This window comes from Haliotis cracherodii, unplaced genomic scaffold, assembly GCF_022045235.1.
Source record: "Haliotis cracherodii isolate W230 unplaced genomic scaffold, xgHalCrac1.p SCAF_6, whole genome shotgun sequence".
Lineage (NCBI taxonomy): Eukaryota > Metazoa > Mollusca > Gastropoda > Lepetellida > Haliotidae > Haliotis > Haliotis cracherodii.
Window position 1 is genome coordinate 14,485,042 of NW_027266319.1, and position 19,786 is coordinate 14,504,827.

At 39.4% G+C, this 19,786-nt stretch overlaps 1 protein-coding gene across 1 annotated transcript in view; it reads left to right on the plus strand.

Annotated features, from left to right (window-relative positions):
- The window catches only part of LOC139446263 (protocadherin Fat 4-like), a 50,406-nt gene extending 31,046 nt beyond the window's left edge, over window positions 1–19,360 (plus strand). The window contains exons 13-20 of the mRNA XM_071227615.1: window positions 3,759–3,869; window positions 7,043–7,122; window positions 12,165–12,319; window positions 14,246–14,439; window positions 14,931–15,170; window positions 16,223–16,473; window positions 17,343–17,532; window positions 18,072–19,360. Coding sequence (XP_071083716.1) covers window positions 3,759–3,869; window positions 7,043–7,122; window positions 12,165–12,319; window positions 14,246–14,439; window positions 14,931–15,170; window positions 16,223–16,473; window positions 17,343–17,532; window positions 18,072–19,360 — 2,510 coding nt within the window. The remainder of the gene's footprint in view (window positions 1–3,758; window positions 3,870–7,042; window positions 7,123–12,164; window positions 12,320–14,245; window positions 14,440–14,930; window positions 15,171–16,222; window positions 16,474–17,342; window positions 17,533–18,071) is intronic.
- Window positions 19,361–19,786: the final 426 nt, after the last annotated feature.

Here is a 19,786-nt window from a genome sequence, read left to right on the forward strand (position 1 = left end):
ACTGACACGTGCCAATTTTCATATCTCATGATATCCAAACATTTCCATTGTTTGTAAATTTCTTATCTTGAAACCATAATTTGTAAATAATGGACCACTCAAATGAAAATAGTTTGTCACGTTTAATTATGATATCTCAAACAAATGAACCATTTTCTCACATATCTTTATATTAATTTGTAAAAAGATGAAATAGATGAAAAACTTATATAGTTGGTTGAATAGAATGTATAAGATTGAACGAGTAGTCGCATCACAGTGGAGGAGGAGGCACTTGGTTGACCACCGGGAAAGAAAGAATTGTGTGCACTATACACGACCGTCAAAACAAGCCACTGTAGATTCACGCCGTTTAAAGTTCAAAATAAATTAAAACGACAATATCCTTTCCATGTTCATATGAAAGCTCTTCAAAAACCAGAGTCGATTGTACGATTCCGACTATATCTTGAGTATATGTTTATTAACCATTAAAAAGTGATGATACCAAGTATTCGCGTATCCTGCCCTATCGGTGACACACTTCACAAACACATGCACACGCAAGTCAATTGTTCAGCTGAAACTCCCCCCCCCCTCCCCCCAATAAAAACCCACGGGATTATATGGTCACATGCCAAGTTTTCATTCGATTTACAGCTGCTCTACATCTCTGATAGGGAATGAAAATAACCAACTATTTCAACATAAAGAATGTATGTACGCGTCTCCATGGTGGGCCTGGAAAGGGAGGAATTATTCCCCTGAACTAAACGTACATCACCAGGGCTAACTCCTGAAGCTGGTTTACTCCTGGGTTACAGAACGCCAAGAAGAAATTCATCTTTTAACTCCGCATCCCAGTCAGCCTCCCCCGGTATACAAACCAACCAAACTGGAGAGGGGACTAGCCCAAGGGGGCGGGTCAGAGCCAAGCCAAAAACATCTTGAGTACACACTTCTTGGTTGGTTGGTTGTTTGGTTTGTTGTTTAACGCCGAATGCAATATTAAATTAACGCAATGTTCCAGCTATATGACGGCGGTCCGTAATTAATCGAGTCTGGACCAGATAATCCAGTGATTGATACCATGAGCATCGATCAAAGCAATTGTGATCGATGATATGCATCAACCAAGTCAGCGAGCCTGACCACCCGATCCCGTTAGTCGCCTATTACGACAAGCATAGTCGCCTTTTACGGCAAGCATTGGTTGCTGAAGACCTATTCAACCTCGGATCTTCACGGGACAGTTTCATGACTTGTCCTCTGTATAGCTGATGTTTGTGACAACTACTAGTGCATCAATTTTGTCAGCTTCAGTTTGCTCTCCGTCATCCAAGTCGTGATGTGTGTAGTACAGTTGTAACCACCTGGTCGCCCTTTAAGTCATCTCTTTCGACTCTCATGAGGTATTGAATAAACTACATGTCCACTGAATCCCGATGTAATTGCAATCTAACCAAATACTACATATACTCTACAAAAAAAGAAACACAAAAGTGATTTTAGATGTATATTTTATATATCATATAAATAATCAACAGATGATAATCGATTGTTCAAAATTGACACACATCATTGACCCAGGTTCCATATGGCAAACATGTAGATTTTCAAGGTGAAGGTCATCTGTCCTCAATACCTTGTATGGTCACCATTAGAGTCCAAAACTGACTGTCATCGTCCTCCCATGGAAGCAATCAGATCCCGAATTGTGGCCTAGAAAATCTTCACCCAATCTGTCTGCAGTGCTTGTGCCAACGCAATCATGGTATTGGATAGTTGTAGAGGTGGCCCTGGTGGTTCATTCACGTAAGTGTCGAAGCCGTGTGAATTTGTCCTGTGCTCTAGTTGTGATAAGTGGTCAACTGGATCTGGGAAGGTCCCTTGTTGTCCCGTGTGTCTTGAGGGTTCCATAGTCTTGTAATGGTGCTTGATGCTACGTGGGCAATTCTCTCTACAGTTGTAAGTTCTCCTGTTTGCAGTCGGCCGATTGCGTTGTTGCGCTGGGCTTCCGTCAGTCGTGGCACGTTTTCGCTATTCACTTGCTGTGAGATTGTGATGGCATGCAAATGAAAAACCAACGTTTTTATGGTTCCACAAGAGATGTTGCATGTGCTTGTCATGTTGGTGTTTTTCGGCGAAAGGCTCTCACATGGTTGTGTTTTTGTGATTTTTCCATCTTTTCAACTAATTTCTGTAGGACCTCATTCTTTCCACACAGATTAATCCCAATTCATCCAGAAATGACCAATTCATTTGTTGGTATTAATTGTGTATGGATGTCGGCGACACTCTGTCAGATATTTACGTTTTTACTCAATCTTTCTTTTGTTTTGCAGAATGTATACTATGATATGACCAGCCTTCACAGTTCACGTATCTGTGTTAGCAATGTTGAGCTATCATAATGTTACCTGCATATTTATCGGCAATAAGTTGTACATGGAACCGAAGGCAAAGTTGATTAATGAAGCGACATGACTTTAGAAAACACCAATATACGTGATTTCAACAAAGTACTTGGCTTCATTACTCAAAAAACAATATACTACAATGAGTGGAGTTCTCAGCCATAAAAAGGGGGGGAACGGGTAACCCAGTCGTCTAAGGAGCCGCTATTCGCTGTGCTGTGCCCTTGGGGACGCCAAAAATCGTGGGTTCCTCAGAGGAATCACCGATTATTATACATATGAAATGTCAACCACAGTATCAAACGGATAGTGTGTGAGTGACTTGGATAAGTCAACCACAGGATGATATGGATAGTGTCAGTTGGCCACTTGGGTAAGTCAACCACAGGATGATATGGATAGTGTCAGATTGTGACATGGGTAAGTCAGCCACAGGATGATATGGATAGTGTCAGATAGTGACTTGGGTAAGTCAACCACAGGATGATATGGATAGTGTCAGATAGTGACTTGGGTAAGTCAGCCACATAATGATATGGACAGAGTCAGATAGTGACTTGGGTAAGTCAGCCACAGGATGATATGGAAAGTGTCAGATAGTGACTTGGGTAAATCAACCACAGGATGATATGGATAGTGTCAGATAGTGACTTGGGTAAATCAACCACAGGATGATATGGATAGTGTCAGATAGTGACTTGGGTAGGTCAACCACAGGATGATAGTGATAGTGTCAGTCAGTGACTTGGGTAAGTCAACCACAGGATGATATGGATAGTGTCAGATAGTGACTTGGGTAAATCAACCACAGGATGATATGGATAGTGTTAGTTAGTGACTTTGGTAGGTCAACCACAGGATGATAGTGATAGTGTCAGTCAGTGACTTGGGTAAGTCAACCAAAGGATGATATGGATAGTGTCAGATAGTGACTTGGGTAAGTCAGCCACAGAATGATATGGATAGTGTCAGATTGTGACTTGGGTAAGTCAGCCACAGGATGATATGGATAGTGTCAGATAGTGACTTGGGTAAATCAACCACAGGATGATATGGATAGTGTTAGTTAGTGACTTAGGTAGGTCAACCACAGGATGATAGTGATAGTGTCAGTCAGTGACTTGGGTAAGTCAGCCACAGGATGATATGGATAGTGTCAGAGTATGATTTGGGTTACATGTCTAAGTCAACTGCAGTGTATACGTGATACTGATATGGGTCACAATGCTTAATATTGATATTACCGGTAAATAAATGTTGTCTGTCCGCATTCTGCTGTGGCTGACTAATAAGCGTTGCGACCGAGGTATTTCCTTTCCAGAACCGATAACAGTATTTATCATTATTGTCTTCGTGTTTCAGGCCAGTTCAAAGAGATTGATACAGATGGAACCGCAAAACTGATTGAGATCAATGAACTTGGAGTTCCAGTTGGTGGAAAAGACCACCTACTTTTTGAAATCAAGGGAAAAGGTCAGGCATACATAATTCTCTCCGAGTCCAGGTCAATTAACCTTCGGAAGGGGAAGTATTACAGTGTCATTCTTGCTTTGAAACACAAAGACGGGAAAAATAGGATGAATGGCATCAAATATGGATGCATTCAGTGTTCAGCATTCAGCACCACAGCAATAGCCACAACTATGGTTGCTGACAAATTCACCCAATTGTGGATTTCATGGAAAAATGGACACATCAAAGTTGGACGTGGAACCAACCTAAACCAAAGCCATCCAATTTTGGATTACAAAGGTCCACAAACATACGGGGTCAATTTCATCAGCGTTTTCACGATTCATTCCCCAGGCCAGTGGAGATTTCGAGTGGGTATGTAGAAACTGGACTATATATTTATTGTCAGAGTAGGGGACGCATGTACAGTAAGCTGAGTTGAGAACCTTGTTTATGTCAGGATATGTATTGTTTGGCTCAAAGCACGTACATTTGCTCTTTGGTGTGGGTAACCATGCACATTGTGGCAAAAGGTAATTAACTGCGGTGAATGTTTATAACACTGTGGTATTTGTAATGAACCCTGTTGAAATATCTACCAAAATATCATTTGTTTGCTGGTGTAATTTAAATGTACCCATAAGCTATTTGGAAATCTAAAACCTAGACATTTTCAAATGAAAGTTATTGAATCAATAAATATTACTATATTTATATACATTTTAATTATACATTACGTTATCAATGACACGCTATGAATAAAAACGATACAAATACAGACGGTGGTGAGCCTAGAACGCAAAGATAGTTGGACTCAACTTTGATAATCTTTATTTTCATAAGGCAGTGTATAAGTGAGTAAGTGAGTGAGTTGGGTTTTAACGCCGCTTTGAACACTATTCCAGTTATATCATGGCGTGTCAGCTTAATTTGGGAGGAAAACCTGAAGCGATGCAGACCTCAGACGTTTACCACATTAGGGAAACCCACGAACACGGTTAGGGTGCTGACAACCCAAGAAACATAATGAGGGCGAACCAGGATTCGAACCCACGGACGCAACCTTGCAATACGAATTGCGGCGGGCTAGACGACGAGTCCACTCGTGCCTTCGTATAAATGAGAGTAACATATGTTTGTTTGTTTGTTGTTTAATGCCACACTCAGCAATGTTCCAGCTATATGACGGCGGTCTGTAAGTAATCGAGTCTGGACCAGACAATCCAGTGATTGACATCATGAGCATCGATCCATGCAATCGGGATACGATGACATATATGTATCCAAATATATTTCAACATCAACATCCGTTTAAATACCGCGCAATTATTCTGCAAAAATACGACTCCAAGAAGAGTTAGAATTGAATCAGTTCTTTCTATTAAGACATATTGAGTGAGTGAGTGAGTGAGTTTGATGTAACACCGCTTTTAATAGTATTCCAGTTAAATCACGGTGTGTCAGCTTAATGTGGGAGGAAAGCCCTAAGTGATGCAGGTCTCAGACGTTTTCCATTTCGGTGAAACCGACGAGCACGGGTATGGTGCTGACAAACCTAGAAACATAACCGGGGCGAAATGGGATTCGAACGCACAGCCATAGGTTTCTGGTGTGCCCAAGGGACTCAACTCTGCACAGCGACTCTGCCTTAGACGACTGGGCCACACGTTCACCCTATTAAGATTAGCTTACATGTATTTGGAAAATAGATGTATAAATATATATTGTCATGCAACTCACTGTCGCAGTTGTAGCAGCATATCTGCATGATTATGCAAAACAATAATGTAAAGCGCACCAAAATACTTGCATTAGGCCGTTCTTTTCTCATTTCAGAAAATGCGCGTTTGTTTATAAACAAGAGAAAAGTCCGGTCACGTTATATGCAAATTAGCCTGTGGCAGTGGTGTTATGCCAAGTCACCACTGCGCCGGAGTGTGGCGAAATAAAAATATTAGGCCACGCCCACTAAGGGAGTACTATTTCCTGATTGGCCGACAATAGAATCGAATGTTTTTTTTTACCGTAACGTAAACACGTATTAATCCCCCTGATTATGGCGCTGAACGATGTCATTGATAAGAAGTGATTTCGTATTATTTTCTTCATTGTTTGATGAAATCGAGTCTGGACCAGACAATCCAGTGATTGATATCATGAGCATCAATCCACGCAATTGGCATACGATGACATGCGTCAACCAATTCAGCAAATCTGACCACACGATCCCGTTAGTCGCCTTTTACGACAAGCAAAGTTGCCTTTTACGGCAAGCATGGGTTGCTGAAGACCTATTCTAACTCGGATCTTCTAGGATCAGAACACGTGTAGCTGTCGCTAATCACACTTTAAAAACACATGCAGCTATCACTAGTCACACTTTAAGCAGGCCCCAGTAGCTGCTCGCACTGGTCAATGTACGAGTGGTCTATGGTGAGTAACCTATGAGCAAAGACTGTCAGTAAGCTGTCGTCATTACGCTGTACACAGTAGGTGTGTTTTCTTTATTATTTCATTTATATCATGGTTCGTCATTTTTAAAGTGGAGAGTGAGTGAGTGAGTGGCTTTATGCCGCTTTTAGCAATATTCCAGCAATATCATGGCGGGGGACACCAGAAAGGGGCTTCACACATTGTACCCATGTCGGGAATCGAACCCGGGTCTTCGGCGTGGTGAGCGAACGCTTTAACCACAAAGCTACCCGACCGCCCCTTTAAGGCAGAGAAAAGCCCAACGTGATGCAGATCGTAGAATTGTACCACTTTACACGCGTACACCTATGGAGTTGACAAACCTAGAAACATTTGGGATTCGAACTGACATCGTCGACATCACTGCATAGGTAACTGAGGTGCCCTATGGCGATTTCCATAGTCACTTGAAGGGTAATGAGCGAATCTCTGATTACATCTTTCGTGTCTTTATTTACTATTGCCTTATACAATCGAACTTCTTTGTGTCGAACTCATGGGGACCTGGAAACAAAATTGAGTTATCCGGGATTCGAGACATCAGAGAAATTTTATGCTTTATTAGATACTTTGGTCTTCCAAATGAGTTCGAGACACGGGGAATTCGACATATCCAAGTTCGACACAGGAGGTTCGACTAACATGCAAATGAAACATCCCACAATGGATTCTGTTTCATACCCGATGGACCAATACTAATAAATCTGTTCTATCTCTTGTAGACAACCCTCCAGTGTTTATTGTTCCATTACCATCAGGGTCAACGACGATCAGCGTTCCCGAGAACAGCCCAGTCAATAAGGCAAGTAATGTATTAGCCCTTGTTGATAAAATATTTGTTATTCACAAAAAAACAAAAAAACAAAACAATTCTTTTTAGAAAAAAAACATGTGTAATATAAAGGGATAGGAATTTAAAATGTCCATCACCAAAAACATTTAGTCACGAGGGAAGTATACGACTTAATAATAATTAATTAACACGTCGCTTTGTAAATTATTTAAATTATATCTCGGCGTGTCAGTTTGATGTGGGAGTAAACCCAAAGTTATGCAGGTTTACAAACATTTAACACCCACGCTCTTGGTTACGGGATCTGAACCAACAACTGTAACATCCTTGAAACCCAGAAACAAAGTTAATTTGGGATTCAAACCCACGTCATAGGTCACACTGACTATCACAGTATTTATTACACTGACTATCACTTGTTTTTATTACACTGATAATCTGTTACAATGACTATCACAGTATTTATTACAGTGACTATCACAGTATTCATTACACTGACTTTCACCTTTTTTTATTACACTTACAAACTGTTACACTGACTATCACAGTATTCATTACACTGACTATCACAGTATTTATTACACTGACTATCACATGTTTTTATTACACTTACAAACTGTTACACTGACTATCACAGTATTCATTACACTGACTATCACAGTATTTATTACACTGACTATCACAGTATTTATTACACTGACTATCACAGTATTTATTACACTGACTATCACAGTATTCATTACACTGACTATCACAGTATTTATTACACTGACTATCACAGTATTTATTACACTGACTATCACAGTATTTATTACACTGACTATCACAGTATTTATTACACTGACTATCACAGTATTTATTACACTGACTATCACATGTTTTTATTACACTTACAAACTGTTACACTGACTATCACAGTATTCATTACACTGACTATCACAGTATTTATTACACTGACTATCACATTATTTATTACACTGACTATCACAGTATTTATTACACTGACTATCACAGTATTTATTACACTGACTATCACAGTATTCATTACACTGACTATCACAGTATTTATTACACTGACTATCACAGTATTTATTACACTGACTATCACAGTATTTATTACACTGACTATCACAGTATTTATTACACTGACTATCACAGTATTTATTACACTGACTATCACATGTTTTTATTACACTTACAAACTGTTACACTGACTATCACAGTATTCATTACACTGACTATCACAGTATTTATTACACTGACTATCACAGTATTTATTACACTGACTATCACAGTATTTATTACACTGACTATCACATGTTTTTATTACACTTACAAACTGTTACACTGACTATCACAGTATTCATTACACTGACTATCACAGTATTTATTACACTGACTATCACAGTATTTATTACACTGACTATCACAGTATTTATTACACTGACTATCACAGTATTTATTACACTGACTATCACAGTATTTATTACACTGACTATCACAGTATTCATTACACTGACTATCACAGTATTTATTACACTGACTATCACAGTATTTATTACACTGACTATCACAGTATTCATTACACTGACTATCACAGTATTTATTACACTGACTATCACAGTATTTATTACACTGACTATCACAGTATTCATTACACTGACTATCACATGTTTTTATTACACTTACAAACTGTTACACTGACTATCACAGTATTCATTACACTGACTATCACAGTATTTATTACACTGACTATCACAGTATTTATTACACTGACTATCACAGTATTTATTACACTGACTATCACAGTATTCATTACACTGACTATCACAGTATTTATTACACTGACTATCACAGTATTTATTACACTGACTATCACAGTATTCATTACACTGACTATCACAGTATTTATTACACTGACTATCACAGTATTTATTACACTGACTATCACAGTATTCATTACACTGACTATCACAGTATTTATTACACTGACTATCACGGTATTTATTACACTGACTATCACAGTATTCATTACACTGACTGTCACAGTACTTATAACACTGACTATCACATAACTTCTTTGATAGGCATTTAGAAGTTGGAGTACTAAGTAAGGATAAGAATTTATTGATGAACAACTTCTTTATTACAATTAAGAGCGACGTTTCGGTGTAGGTTCTAACACCGTTATCACTTGCTTGATAACGGTGTTAGAACCTACACCGAAACGTCGCTCTTAATTGTAATAAAGAAGTTGTTCATCCATAAATTCTTATCCTTACTGACTATCACATGTTTTTATTACACTTACAAACTGTTACACTGACTATCATAGTATTTATAACCCTGGCTAACAATTTTTTATTACCCTGATTATCACAGTATGTATAACCCCTGACCACCATTATTATACTGACCCTCACAGTATTTATAACACTGACCATCATATTATTTATAACACTGACCATAACCGTATTTATAACATTGACATCACCATATTTAGAACACTGACCATCACGGTATTTATATTACGGACCATCACCGTATTTATAACACTGACCATTACCGTATTTATAACACTGACCATCACCGTATTTATAACACTGACTATCATATTATCTATAACACTGACCATCACCGTATTTATAACACTGACTATCATATTATCTATAACACTGACCATCACCGTATGTATAACACTGACTATCATATTATCTATAACACTGACCATCACCGTATTTATAACACTGACCATCATATTATCTATAACACTGACCATCACCGTATTTATAACACTGACTATCATATTATCTATAACACTGACCATCACCGTATTTATAACACTGACCATCATATTATCTATAACACTGACCATAACCGTATTTATAACACTGACTATCATATTATCTATAACACTGACCATCACCGTCTTTATAACACTGACTATCATATTATCTATAACACTGACCATAACCGTATTTATAACACTGACCATCATATTATCTATAACACTGACCATAACCGTATTTATAACACTGACCATCATATTATCTATAACACTGACCATAACCGTATTTATAACACTGACTATCATATTATCTATAACACTGACCATCACCGTCTTTATAACACTGACTATCATATTATCTATAACACTGACCATAACCGTATTTATAACACTGACCATCATATTATCTATAACACTGACCATAACCGTATTTATAACACTGACCATCATATTATCTATAACACTGACCATAACCGTATTTATAACACTGACTATCATATTATCTATAACACTGACCATCACCGTATTTATAACACTGACTATCATATTATCTATAACACTGACCATCACCGTATTTATAACACTGACTATCATATTATCTATAACACTGACCATCACCGTATGTATAACACTGACTATCATATTATCTATAACACTGACCATCACCGTATTTATAACACTGACCATCATATTATCTATAACACTGACCATCACCGTATTTATAACACTGACTATCATATTATCTATAACACTGACCATCACCGTATTTATAACACTGACCATCATATTATCTATAACACTGACCATAACCGTATTTATAACACTGACTATCATATTATCTATAACACTTACCATCACCGTATTTATAACACTGACTATCATATTATCTATAACACTGACCATCACCATATGTATAACACTGACTATCATATTATCTATAACACTGACCATCACCGTATTTATAACACTGACCATCATATTATCTATAACACTGACCATCACCGTATTTATAACACTGACTATCATATTATCTATAACACTGACCATCACCGTATTTATAACACTGACCATCATATTATCTATAACACTGACCATCACCGTATTTATAACACTGACTATCATATTATCTATAACACTGACCATCACCGTATGTATAACACTGACTATCATATTATCTATAACACTGACCATCACCGTATTCATAACACTGACCATCATATTATCTATAACACTGACCATAACCGTATTTATAACACTGACCATCATATTATCTATAACACTGACCATCACCGTATTTATAACACTGACCATCATATTATCTATAACACTGACCATCACCGTATTTATAACACTGACTATCATATTATCTATAACACTGACCATCACCGTATGTATAACACTGACTATCATATTATCTATAACACTGACCATCACCGTATTTATAACACTGACCATCATATTATCTATAACACTGACCATCACCGTATTTATAACACTGACTATCATATTATCTATAACACTGACCATCACCGTATTTATAACACTGACCATCATATTATCTATAACACTGACCATAACCGTATGTATAACACTGACTATCATATTATCTATAACACTGACCATCACCGTCTTTATAACACTGACTATCATATTATCTATAACACTGACCATCACCGTATTTATAACACTGACTATCATATTATCTATAACACTGACCATAACCGTATTTATAACACTGACCATCATATTATCTATAACACTGACCATAACCGTATTTATAACACTGACTATCATATTATCTATAACACTGACCATCACCGTATGTATAACACTGACCATCATATTATCTATAACACTGACCATCACCGTATTTATAACACTGACTATCATATTATCTATAACACTGACCATCACCGTCTTTATAACACTGACTATCATATTATCTATAACACTGACCATCACCGTATTTATAACACTGACTATCATATTATCTATAACACTGACCATCACCGTATTTATAACACTGACTATCATATTATCTATAACACTGACCATCACCGTATTTATAACACTGACTATCATATTATCTATAACACTGACCATCACCGTATTTATAACACTGACTATCACGGCATTTATTACCCCGATTATCATACTATTTAGTAACGTCACCCGTGGATGCTAAAACAGTATAATGGAGTGGGCTTTCCCATGAGTTTGATAAAAAGTGTGTCATAAGAATATCGGTTTTTCAATTCACCAGGCTTTATTCAACATCATGTGCGAGGACCCAGAAAACGACACCATTACGTTGACACAGAAGAATCACGTGGACCTCTTCCATATTGTCCATTCTACTGTAATTCTGAAGCATATACTTGACTACGAAAAGGACCGGCAATATTCCCTGAAGATAGAGTAAGTGCTCCTTGTTTGAATACAATAAACTAGGTAAAACCGTAATATAATGTTCCCTGGGTATACTCGACTATTTGTAACCGATGGGGGGCGGTCGGGTAGCCTAGTGGTTAAAGCGTTCGCTCGTCACGCCGAAGACCCGGGTTCGAATCCCGACATGGGTACAAGGTGTGAAGCCCATTTCTTGTGTCCCCCGCCGTGATATTGCTGAAATATTGCTAAAAGCGGCGTGAAACCATATTCACTCACTCACTCACTCACTCACTCACTGTAACCGATGGCGATGTTTTAGTTTTGTTTCATGAGTGACATCTGAGAACCAATTCAGAAGAGAACTGAGAAAGATAATTGTGCACTCATTACAATTACCTTCATGGCTTTAGCATAACATTAAGAGCGAGTGAGTTGTGTTTTACGCCGCTTTGAACAGTATTTCAGTTTTATCACGGCGTGTCATCTTGATGTTGGAGCATGACTCGCAGTGATGCGGGTCCGAAGCGTTCACAACGTTGGTGAAACTAACGCACTCATCATGGTGTTGACAAACCCAGAAATCTTCTCATGGGGAATCTTGGAATCGAACCTACGCGCACAGCCCTACAACAGTTACCTATTTTTGTCGTTTCATGTCGTCATAGGCAAGGTAAGCCATGACTTAGCTAATCCCTTGGTCAGAATCGGGCCATCTTAGTCAAGGAATGATTGGTCTATCGACTCCTACTCCGAACTGTCTCTATCAACATTCATGTACCGGCCCTTGCATACACCGGGAGTAAACACAACACACAGATTATACTCCCATATTTTTTATAACGCCCCAGACCACCTTCAAATACAACTGCTAAACAAAACAGGCTAGACTCGTCATAGACTGGACAAAAGGAGCGGTATCGATCTGCCTCAGTCACTGCCAAAACCGCGCTCCTCTAGCTAGTGCTGGACGTATGTTTTTAACATGTCCGAGTCTTTCCTTTCCTTGTCGCATGTAACAATGCCTCAATTTGATTCGATAAAAGTTAGATCTGACCATGAAATCATGCATGTCGTAGTCGGAAAATATCTAAGTCTACGTGTCAGATTAAGTATCTCTCTATTGATTTTTTAACTCACTTTCTGATTCTACAAATGAAAAGTATCTAACCTCATTCATGATTCATTAACTAATGGACGATAATGTGGAAACAACCCTACGATAAATATGAAATGTTCGGAAACATAAATGGAATAAATGTTTCTCTATTAATTCCCTCCTAGCTAATAGTTCTGTCACAAACTTTATATATAATATATATATTTTCATATTCTGATGATAAATGTTTCTCTATTAATTCCTTCCTAGCTAATAGTTCTGTCACAAACTTAAAGTTAGTGTTATATATGTATACATGTATTTTATTTATTCTTATTAGATGTGTTCTCTGTTTTGTGCTTCTATGTTTGTCCTAATTATGTTAACGGCATTTGTATGATCTTAATCTGATCTTAGCTAATCTCCATGAAGTGCTAATTTACTTACAATTTGCTATTTCAGAGCGTTTGTTGGGTGCTTATTTACTTACAATTTGCTATTTCAGAGCGTTTGATGGTCTATTTCAGAGCGTTTGATGGTCTATTTCAGAGCGTTTGATGGTCTATTTCAGAGCGTCTGATGGTCTATTTCAGAGCGTCTGATGGTCTAATTCAGAGCGTATGATGGACTTTTTCAGAGCGTCTGATGGACTTTTTCAGAGCGTCTGATGGTCTATTTCAGAGCGTTTGACGGGCTTTTTCAGAGCGTTTGATGGGCTATTTCAGAACGTCTGATGGTCTATTTCAGAGCGTCTGATGAGCTTTTTCAGAGCGTTTGATGGTCTATTTCAGAGCGACTGATGGTCTATTTCAGAGCGTCTGATGAGCTTTTTCAGAGCGTTTGATGGTCTATTTCAGAGCGTTTGATGGTCTACATACTGTCTTTGTGGCTATGAGTGTCAAAGTTGTGGATGTAAATGACGAAATTCCTGTTTTGAAAATCAGCGATGACCTCTCGATTCCCGAAGAGTTGAGGGTTGGAACTGTACTCAGCGGCTTGTTTGACGCAACTGATGCAGATCGCAACGACGATCTTAAATATAACTTACAAGGTTAGCTTGGATGATTATTTGTGACCTATAGAACAACCCAATTACTTACAACAATAACCGAGACTGGTTAATTATTTGTAAAAACGAGTTTTCATTAATTCTATCAATATAATAGTTTCTGTCTTTGAATGGCATTTAGAAGTGATACACATAAGGAAGAAAAATTATGGATGTCAACTTCTTTCTTATGACAAAACACAACGTTTCAGAGTATATGCATACTCCTTCATCAGGTGAATGAATGCTATGAGGCAGAGAGCATGTATATGTACATGTGCATATTATACATGTAGTTGCATGTAAATATTTCAAGATCACTTGTGACTGAGCCCTGGATAATTGCTCAGTATACGAACGCAGAATCCCTGGGGTATGACAGCAAAGATGTCACTTTTCAACTCAAACTTAACTATCAGAACATTTATTTAGTAACATAATTGTAAGAGAGTATGGGTATTGAACATATCGAATGTGACTTTGTTATTTTGAAGGGGGGCACAATTATTTCGCCATCAATGAGGCCAATGGAAAACTGACACTGAAACGAAGAATCGACTTCGATGGTGTTCGTGGTGTGAAGAAGATTGACAAGATGACCTTGACCGTCACCGATAAGGGGAATAACCGGGTTGACGCGTCGCTTACGATTCCAGTGATTGACATCAACGACAACACCCCATCTTTTGGAGATATTTACTTCCACTTCAACGTCACAGAACATGGAGGTCAGAGTAAGTCAGACCAAATGGAGACATCTTCAGTCTCCATACATTATAGGGATATCAAAGAGTTCACACATCAAACAAATATGCAGTCACTGTGTTATTTACGAGTGTATCATGACAATGAAAGATTTGATTGTCTTTAACTAGAGGTAAAATGTTGGAACCTGATAGGAAACAGTTCATTAAAGTTTCAAAGTGTCCATCAGTAACAGGTAAAGCCTCCGATTTCAACCTACATTCGTTGATTAATCGTGGCACACTCATAGTCACCCATCCAATGATAAATTTGTACCCTATCCATTAAACACCATTTGAAGCACAAGTGGCAGGTAATCTAAAGTGGGTGTGTGATGTTGACGTCTTCTGGTCATGCTGCTATAACTGCCTAGATATAATGTCACTGAGGTGGGCACCTACATTGCCATCTTGGAATACAAAACGTCGACCAAACTTGCGTGCAAATGGTAGCACGATATGCGTCTGTAAGTTGTCACCGTAGTATAACACTGACGGAACCACTGAGAATTCCCTAGCATGAATACATACAGAAGCATTCTTTCTGATCATTAAGACCTTTAATCTTGAACTCAGCATTTTAGTAAGCATTGAGAAACTGGCAAGCTTGGAGGTTTACACAGTTTAACCAGCGCTTTTAAATCGTCCACACTTCAATGAACCCATCCGTTAAATTCTTAAGTATATTTTGGTTTTGTGGCGTAACTTGTTTCATCGCACCAAAGACAGCTAGAATGGTGGAAGTGATTGCAGAGTATATATTAACCTAATCCTACCAGTAATTCGATGGAATGGTAGGCGATGTGCCTCAGTAATGCCACGATCCACTGGTCGTTAGTTAAATACCCGATTTTGTTTGATTATGGGTATTGGGCTATCAGCACGATCTAGGGTTCCAACTTCAAGGGTTCCAAATCCAAAGTGGGAAACGTCCTCACCCTTGTTTTCCTCCAACGTTACGTTGACACGCCTGAATCTGAAATACTGTTCATCGCGTCCTTAAATGCATCTCACCCCACCTAATTTGAAGGTTATATTTTCAGCAATACAACTGGCCAACTTCGCTATCACCGACGCAGATAGTGGTGGGAACGGAAAAGTGCGCTTTGGCCTACCCAGCACAGTTGATAAGAATATATTTACCGTGCAAGGAACGTCCCTGATGGTGGATGCATCCAAGATCGACTACGAAGAGTTGGAGAAACAGGACTTTGCTTACACCCTGACTGTGGGGGCAATTGACATGCCGGATACAGGGAGGGTAAACGTAGGGAAAGCAACTGTTGTGGTCGAGGTATGTCATTCAAATTGGTTGTCAAATTGGTTGTAAGTTTCTTGAAAACTGTAAACACTCATTAAACATGTGACATGTGAATACTTTCTCATGTATGAATGTTTTATATTTAGTCTGTGATCACAATTTGATTATCTGATGTAATCGGTCTGTCAATAATCACTTGACTCCCCAGCAAGCTATATTTGTTGCACAAGGCGACCTAAGGGAGTACCAAGGTACCAAAGGGAATTGTTTTCGTTGAGAAACGAGGCGAACAATTTGTTTCACAGAATATGTTTTTCAAGACACCACGCAGTATTGTGTTTTTCTAGCATTTTCTGAAACAAATTATTTAAAACAAGTAATCCCAGAATCAAATGGGAATCAAGGATGATCTGAACCAACTTCTGTCCCTGAGATTTTTGACCCGTGAATATTCGGGTTAGAATAGGTCTTCAGCAACCAATGCTTGCTGTAAAAGGCGTCTATGCTTGTCGTAAAAGGCGACTAACAGGATCGGGTGGTCAGGCACGCTGACTTGGATGATGCATGTAATCGATCCCAATTGCGTGGATCGATGCTTATGGTATCAATAACTGGATTGTCTGGTCCAGACTCGATTATTTACAGACCACCGTCATGTAGCTGGAATATTGCTGAGAGCAGCGTAAAACAACCAACCAACCAACCAACCCTGAGCCTTCTTTCTGACCTCTGGCAAAATGTACACAGTATGTAATCCATGAATACGGCATTGTCGACATATTGCCACTTACATGCTATGGACGCCTGTGTGGAGCAGGCACAACAATGTCATCAGTTTACTTCCGTTATACGCTGGTCAAATAATATGTGCATCAGTTGTATTTGCTCACTTTGTATTTAAGGTCCTACCGGTCAATGAATTCTATCCAAAGTGGACATCTCCAAAGCTTCAAGCCAACTCTTTCAGTTTTGAAGACAAAACTATTCTGATGCACGACCCGGTTGGAACCATAGTCGAAACGTTCAGAGCGAAAGATGATGACAAGGGTAAAGATGGAACTGTAACATACAGAATTATATCAGTGAAATCAGGTGGGTTTTCACTGAGATGTCAAACAGCCTATATTAAATGCCTTTATGATATTAGAATATGTCACGTGTCGGAGTTGTACAATAGACACTGCGTTTGTCATAGATTTCGTATGAATATGGAAAGGGGTGTGTCGCATTTAATTAAATATATCCACAATTGGGCCTTTCGTGGCTAAGGGCGGAGCGTTGTTCTAGTTTTAACCCAGTTTGGTAAGTTAAACATAGTGTACACAATTTAATGATTATCATTTCACCATGTTGACGTAAGACAGACGCCGTAGATGACTTCATACGTACACAGACTACAGTGAGTTACTGAGTGAGGTTTTACGCCGCTTTTAGCAATATTCCAGCAATATCAGAAATGGGCTTCACACATTGTACCCATATCAGGAATCGAACCTGGGTCTTCGGTGTGACGAGCGAACGCTTTAATCACTAGGCTACCGACCGCCCCTTTGACAACAGACTATAATTTTTTATGTAATTTCTTGACAGCTGATCATTGACCATAATTAAAGTACTTTGTTTCATCGCAGATAAGGGTGAAGACGTCAGTAATCACTTCTTCATGGACATGTATTCTGGACAGCTGAAGAAGGCATCTCACTTTGATATAAAAGCCGTGTCGTCTTCATTTGACATTACAGTACAGGCAATTGATGGTGGAAGTAGTCCAAAAAGTGTGAATGGAACATTAAAAGTATCTCTAGGATTCGAGAGTGCTGTTGGGGCTGGTGCAGGCAGGGTAGTAGGAATGGGAGGTGCAGGAATGGGGGGTGCTGGCAGAGCTGATGCAGGTGAGGCAGTAGGAATGGGGGTTGCTGGCAGAGCTGGTGCAGGTGAGGCAGTAGGAATGGGAGGTGCAGGAATGGGAGGTGCTGGCAGAGCTGGTGCAGGTGGGGCAGTAGGAATGGGAGGTGCAGGAATGGGAGGTGCTGGCAGAGCTGGTGCAGGTGGGGCAGTAGGAATGGGAGGTGCAGGAATGGGGGGTGCTGGCAGAGCTGGTGCAGGCAGGGTAGTAGGAATGGGAGGTGCAGGAATGGGAGGTTCTGGCAGAGTTGGTGCAGGTGGTGCAGTAGGAATGGGAGGTGCAGGAATGGGGGGTGCTGGCAGAGCTGGTGCAGGCAGGGTAGTAGGAATGGGAGGTGCAGGAATGGGGGGTGCTGGCAGAGCTGATGCAGGTGAGGCAGTAGGAATGGGAGGTGCAGGAATGGGGGGTGCTGGCAGAGCTGGTGCAGGCAGGGTAGTAGGAATGGGAGGTGCAGGAATGGGAGGTTCTGGCAGAGTTGGTGCAGGTGGTGCAGTAGGAATTGGAGATGCAGGAAAGGGAGTTGGCGCGGGTGGAGAAGCAGGAATGAGAGGAGGGATGAGTGGTTCCTTGGGAGTTCATTCGGGTGGTGCAGGAATAGTAGTTGGTGGAGGGGCTGGTGCAAGTGGAGCAGCAGAAATGGGAGAAGGAATGAGAGCTGGTTCAGGAATTGACAAAGGTAGAATCAATGATATGGGTAGTGATAGTATATCAAGAAAGGGTGGTGATGGTAGATTTGGTGGCCACAAGGGACCAGGTGAAATAGTTGGCACAGGAACAGGAACTGTACGGGGTGCTGGCGAAGCAGGTGGCAATTGTGACTACGGTGGGTCTGGCTGCTTCAGAGGAACTGATAAGCCCAGAGATGGATTGGGAAGGAGTGTCCACATTTGTTCTACTGTAGCATCTCATAGAAACAACGAGATATGGGCTTTAAGGGGTGGTTATGGCCTACTGCTGTTTCTTGGAGCTTTAGGATCACTGGCGGTTATGTGGAAAATTAAGAAGAAAACGTAAGTACCCTGAACATGTACAAAACTGACTTCGAATGATTAAGAATGAAATTGCAAATGACTAAATGTGTAATTATTGATCCTAATATCGATATAGTTCATATAGTTTGTATAGTTCATATTAACATCTCCCTATATAATTATATGAAATAAAAGCGATAAAACAAAGCGATTTCCGTGATCATGAGAACATTTCCTAATTTGACGCATCAGTGACAGTAACGATTCCGTGTTGTATCAGGTGAACAGTTGCCTTGCCTTTGCTTGTGTTTGTGACGGGATCCACAACTGGGGCGGGATACGCTCATATTTCAGCGTACTTCTGGTATCATTACTGTTTGATAGTGACGTGTTCATGATATAGTCGGAATCGTACAATCGACTCTTTTTTAGCAGAGATTTCTTATGTAAGGGGTTTTGTCTCTTTTAT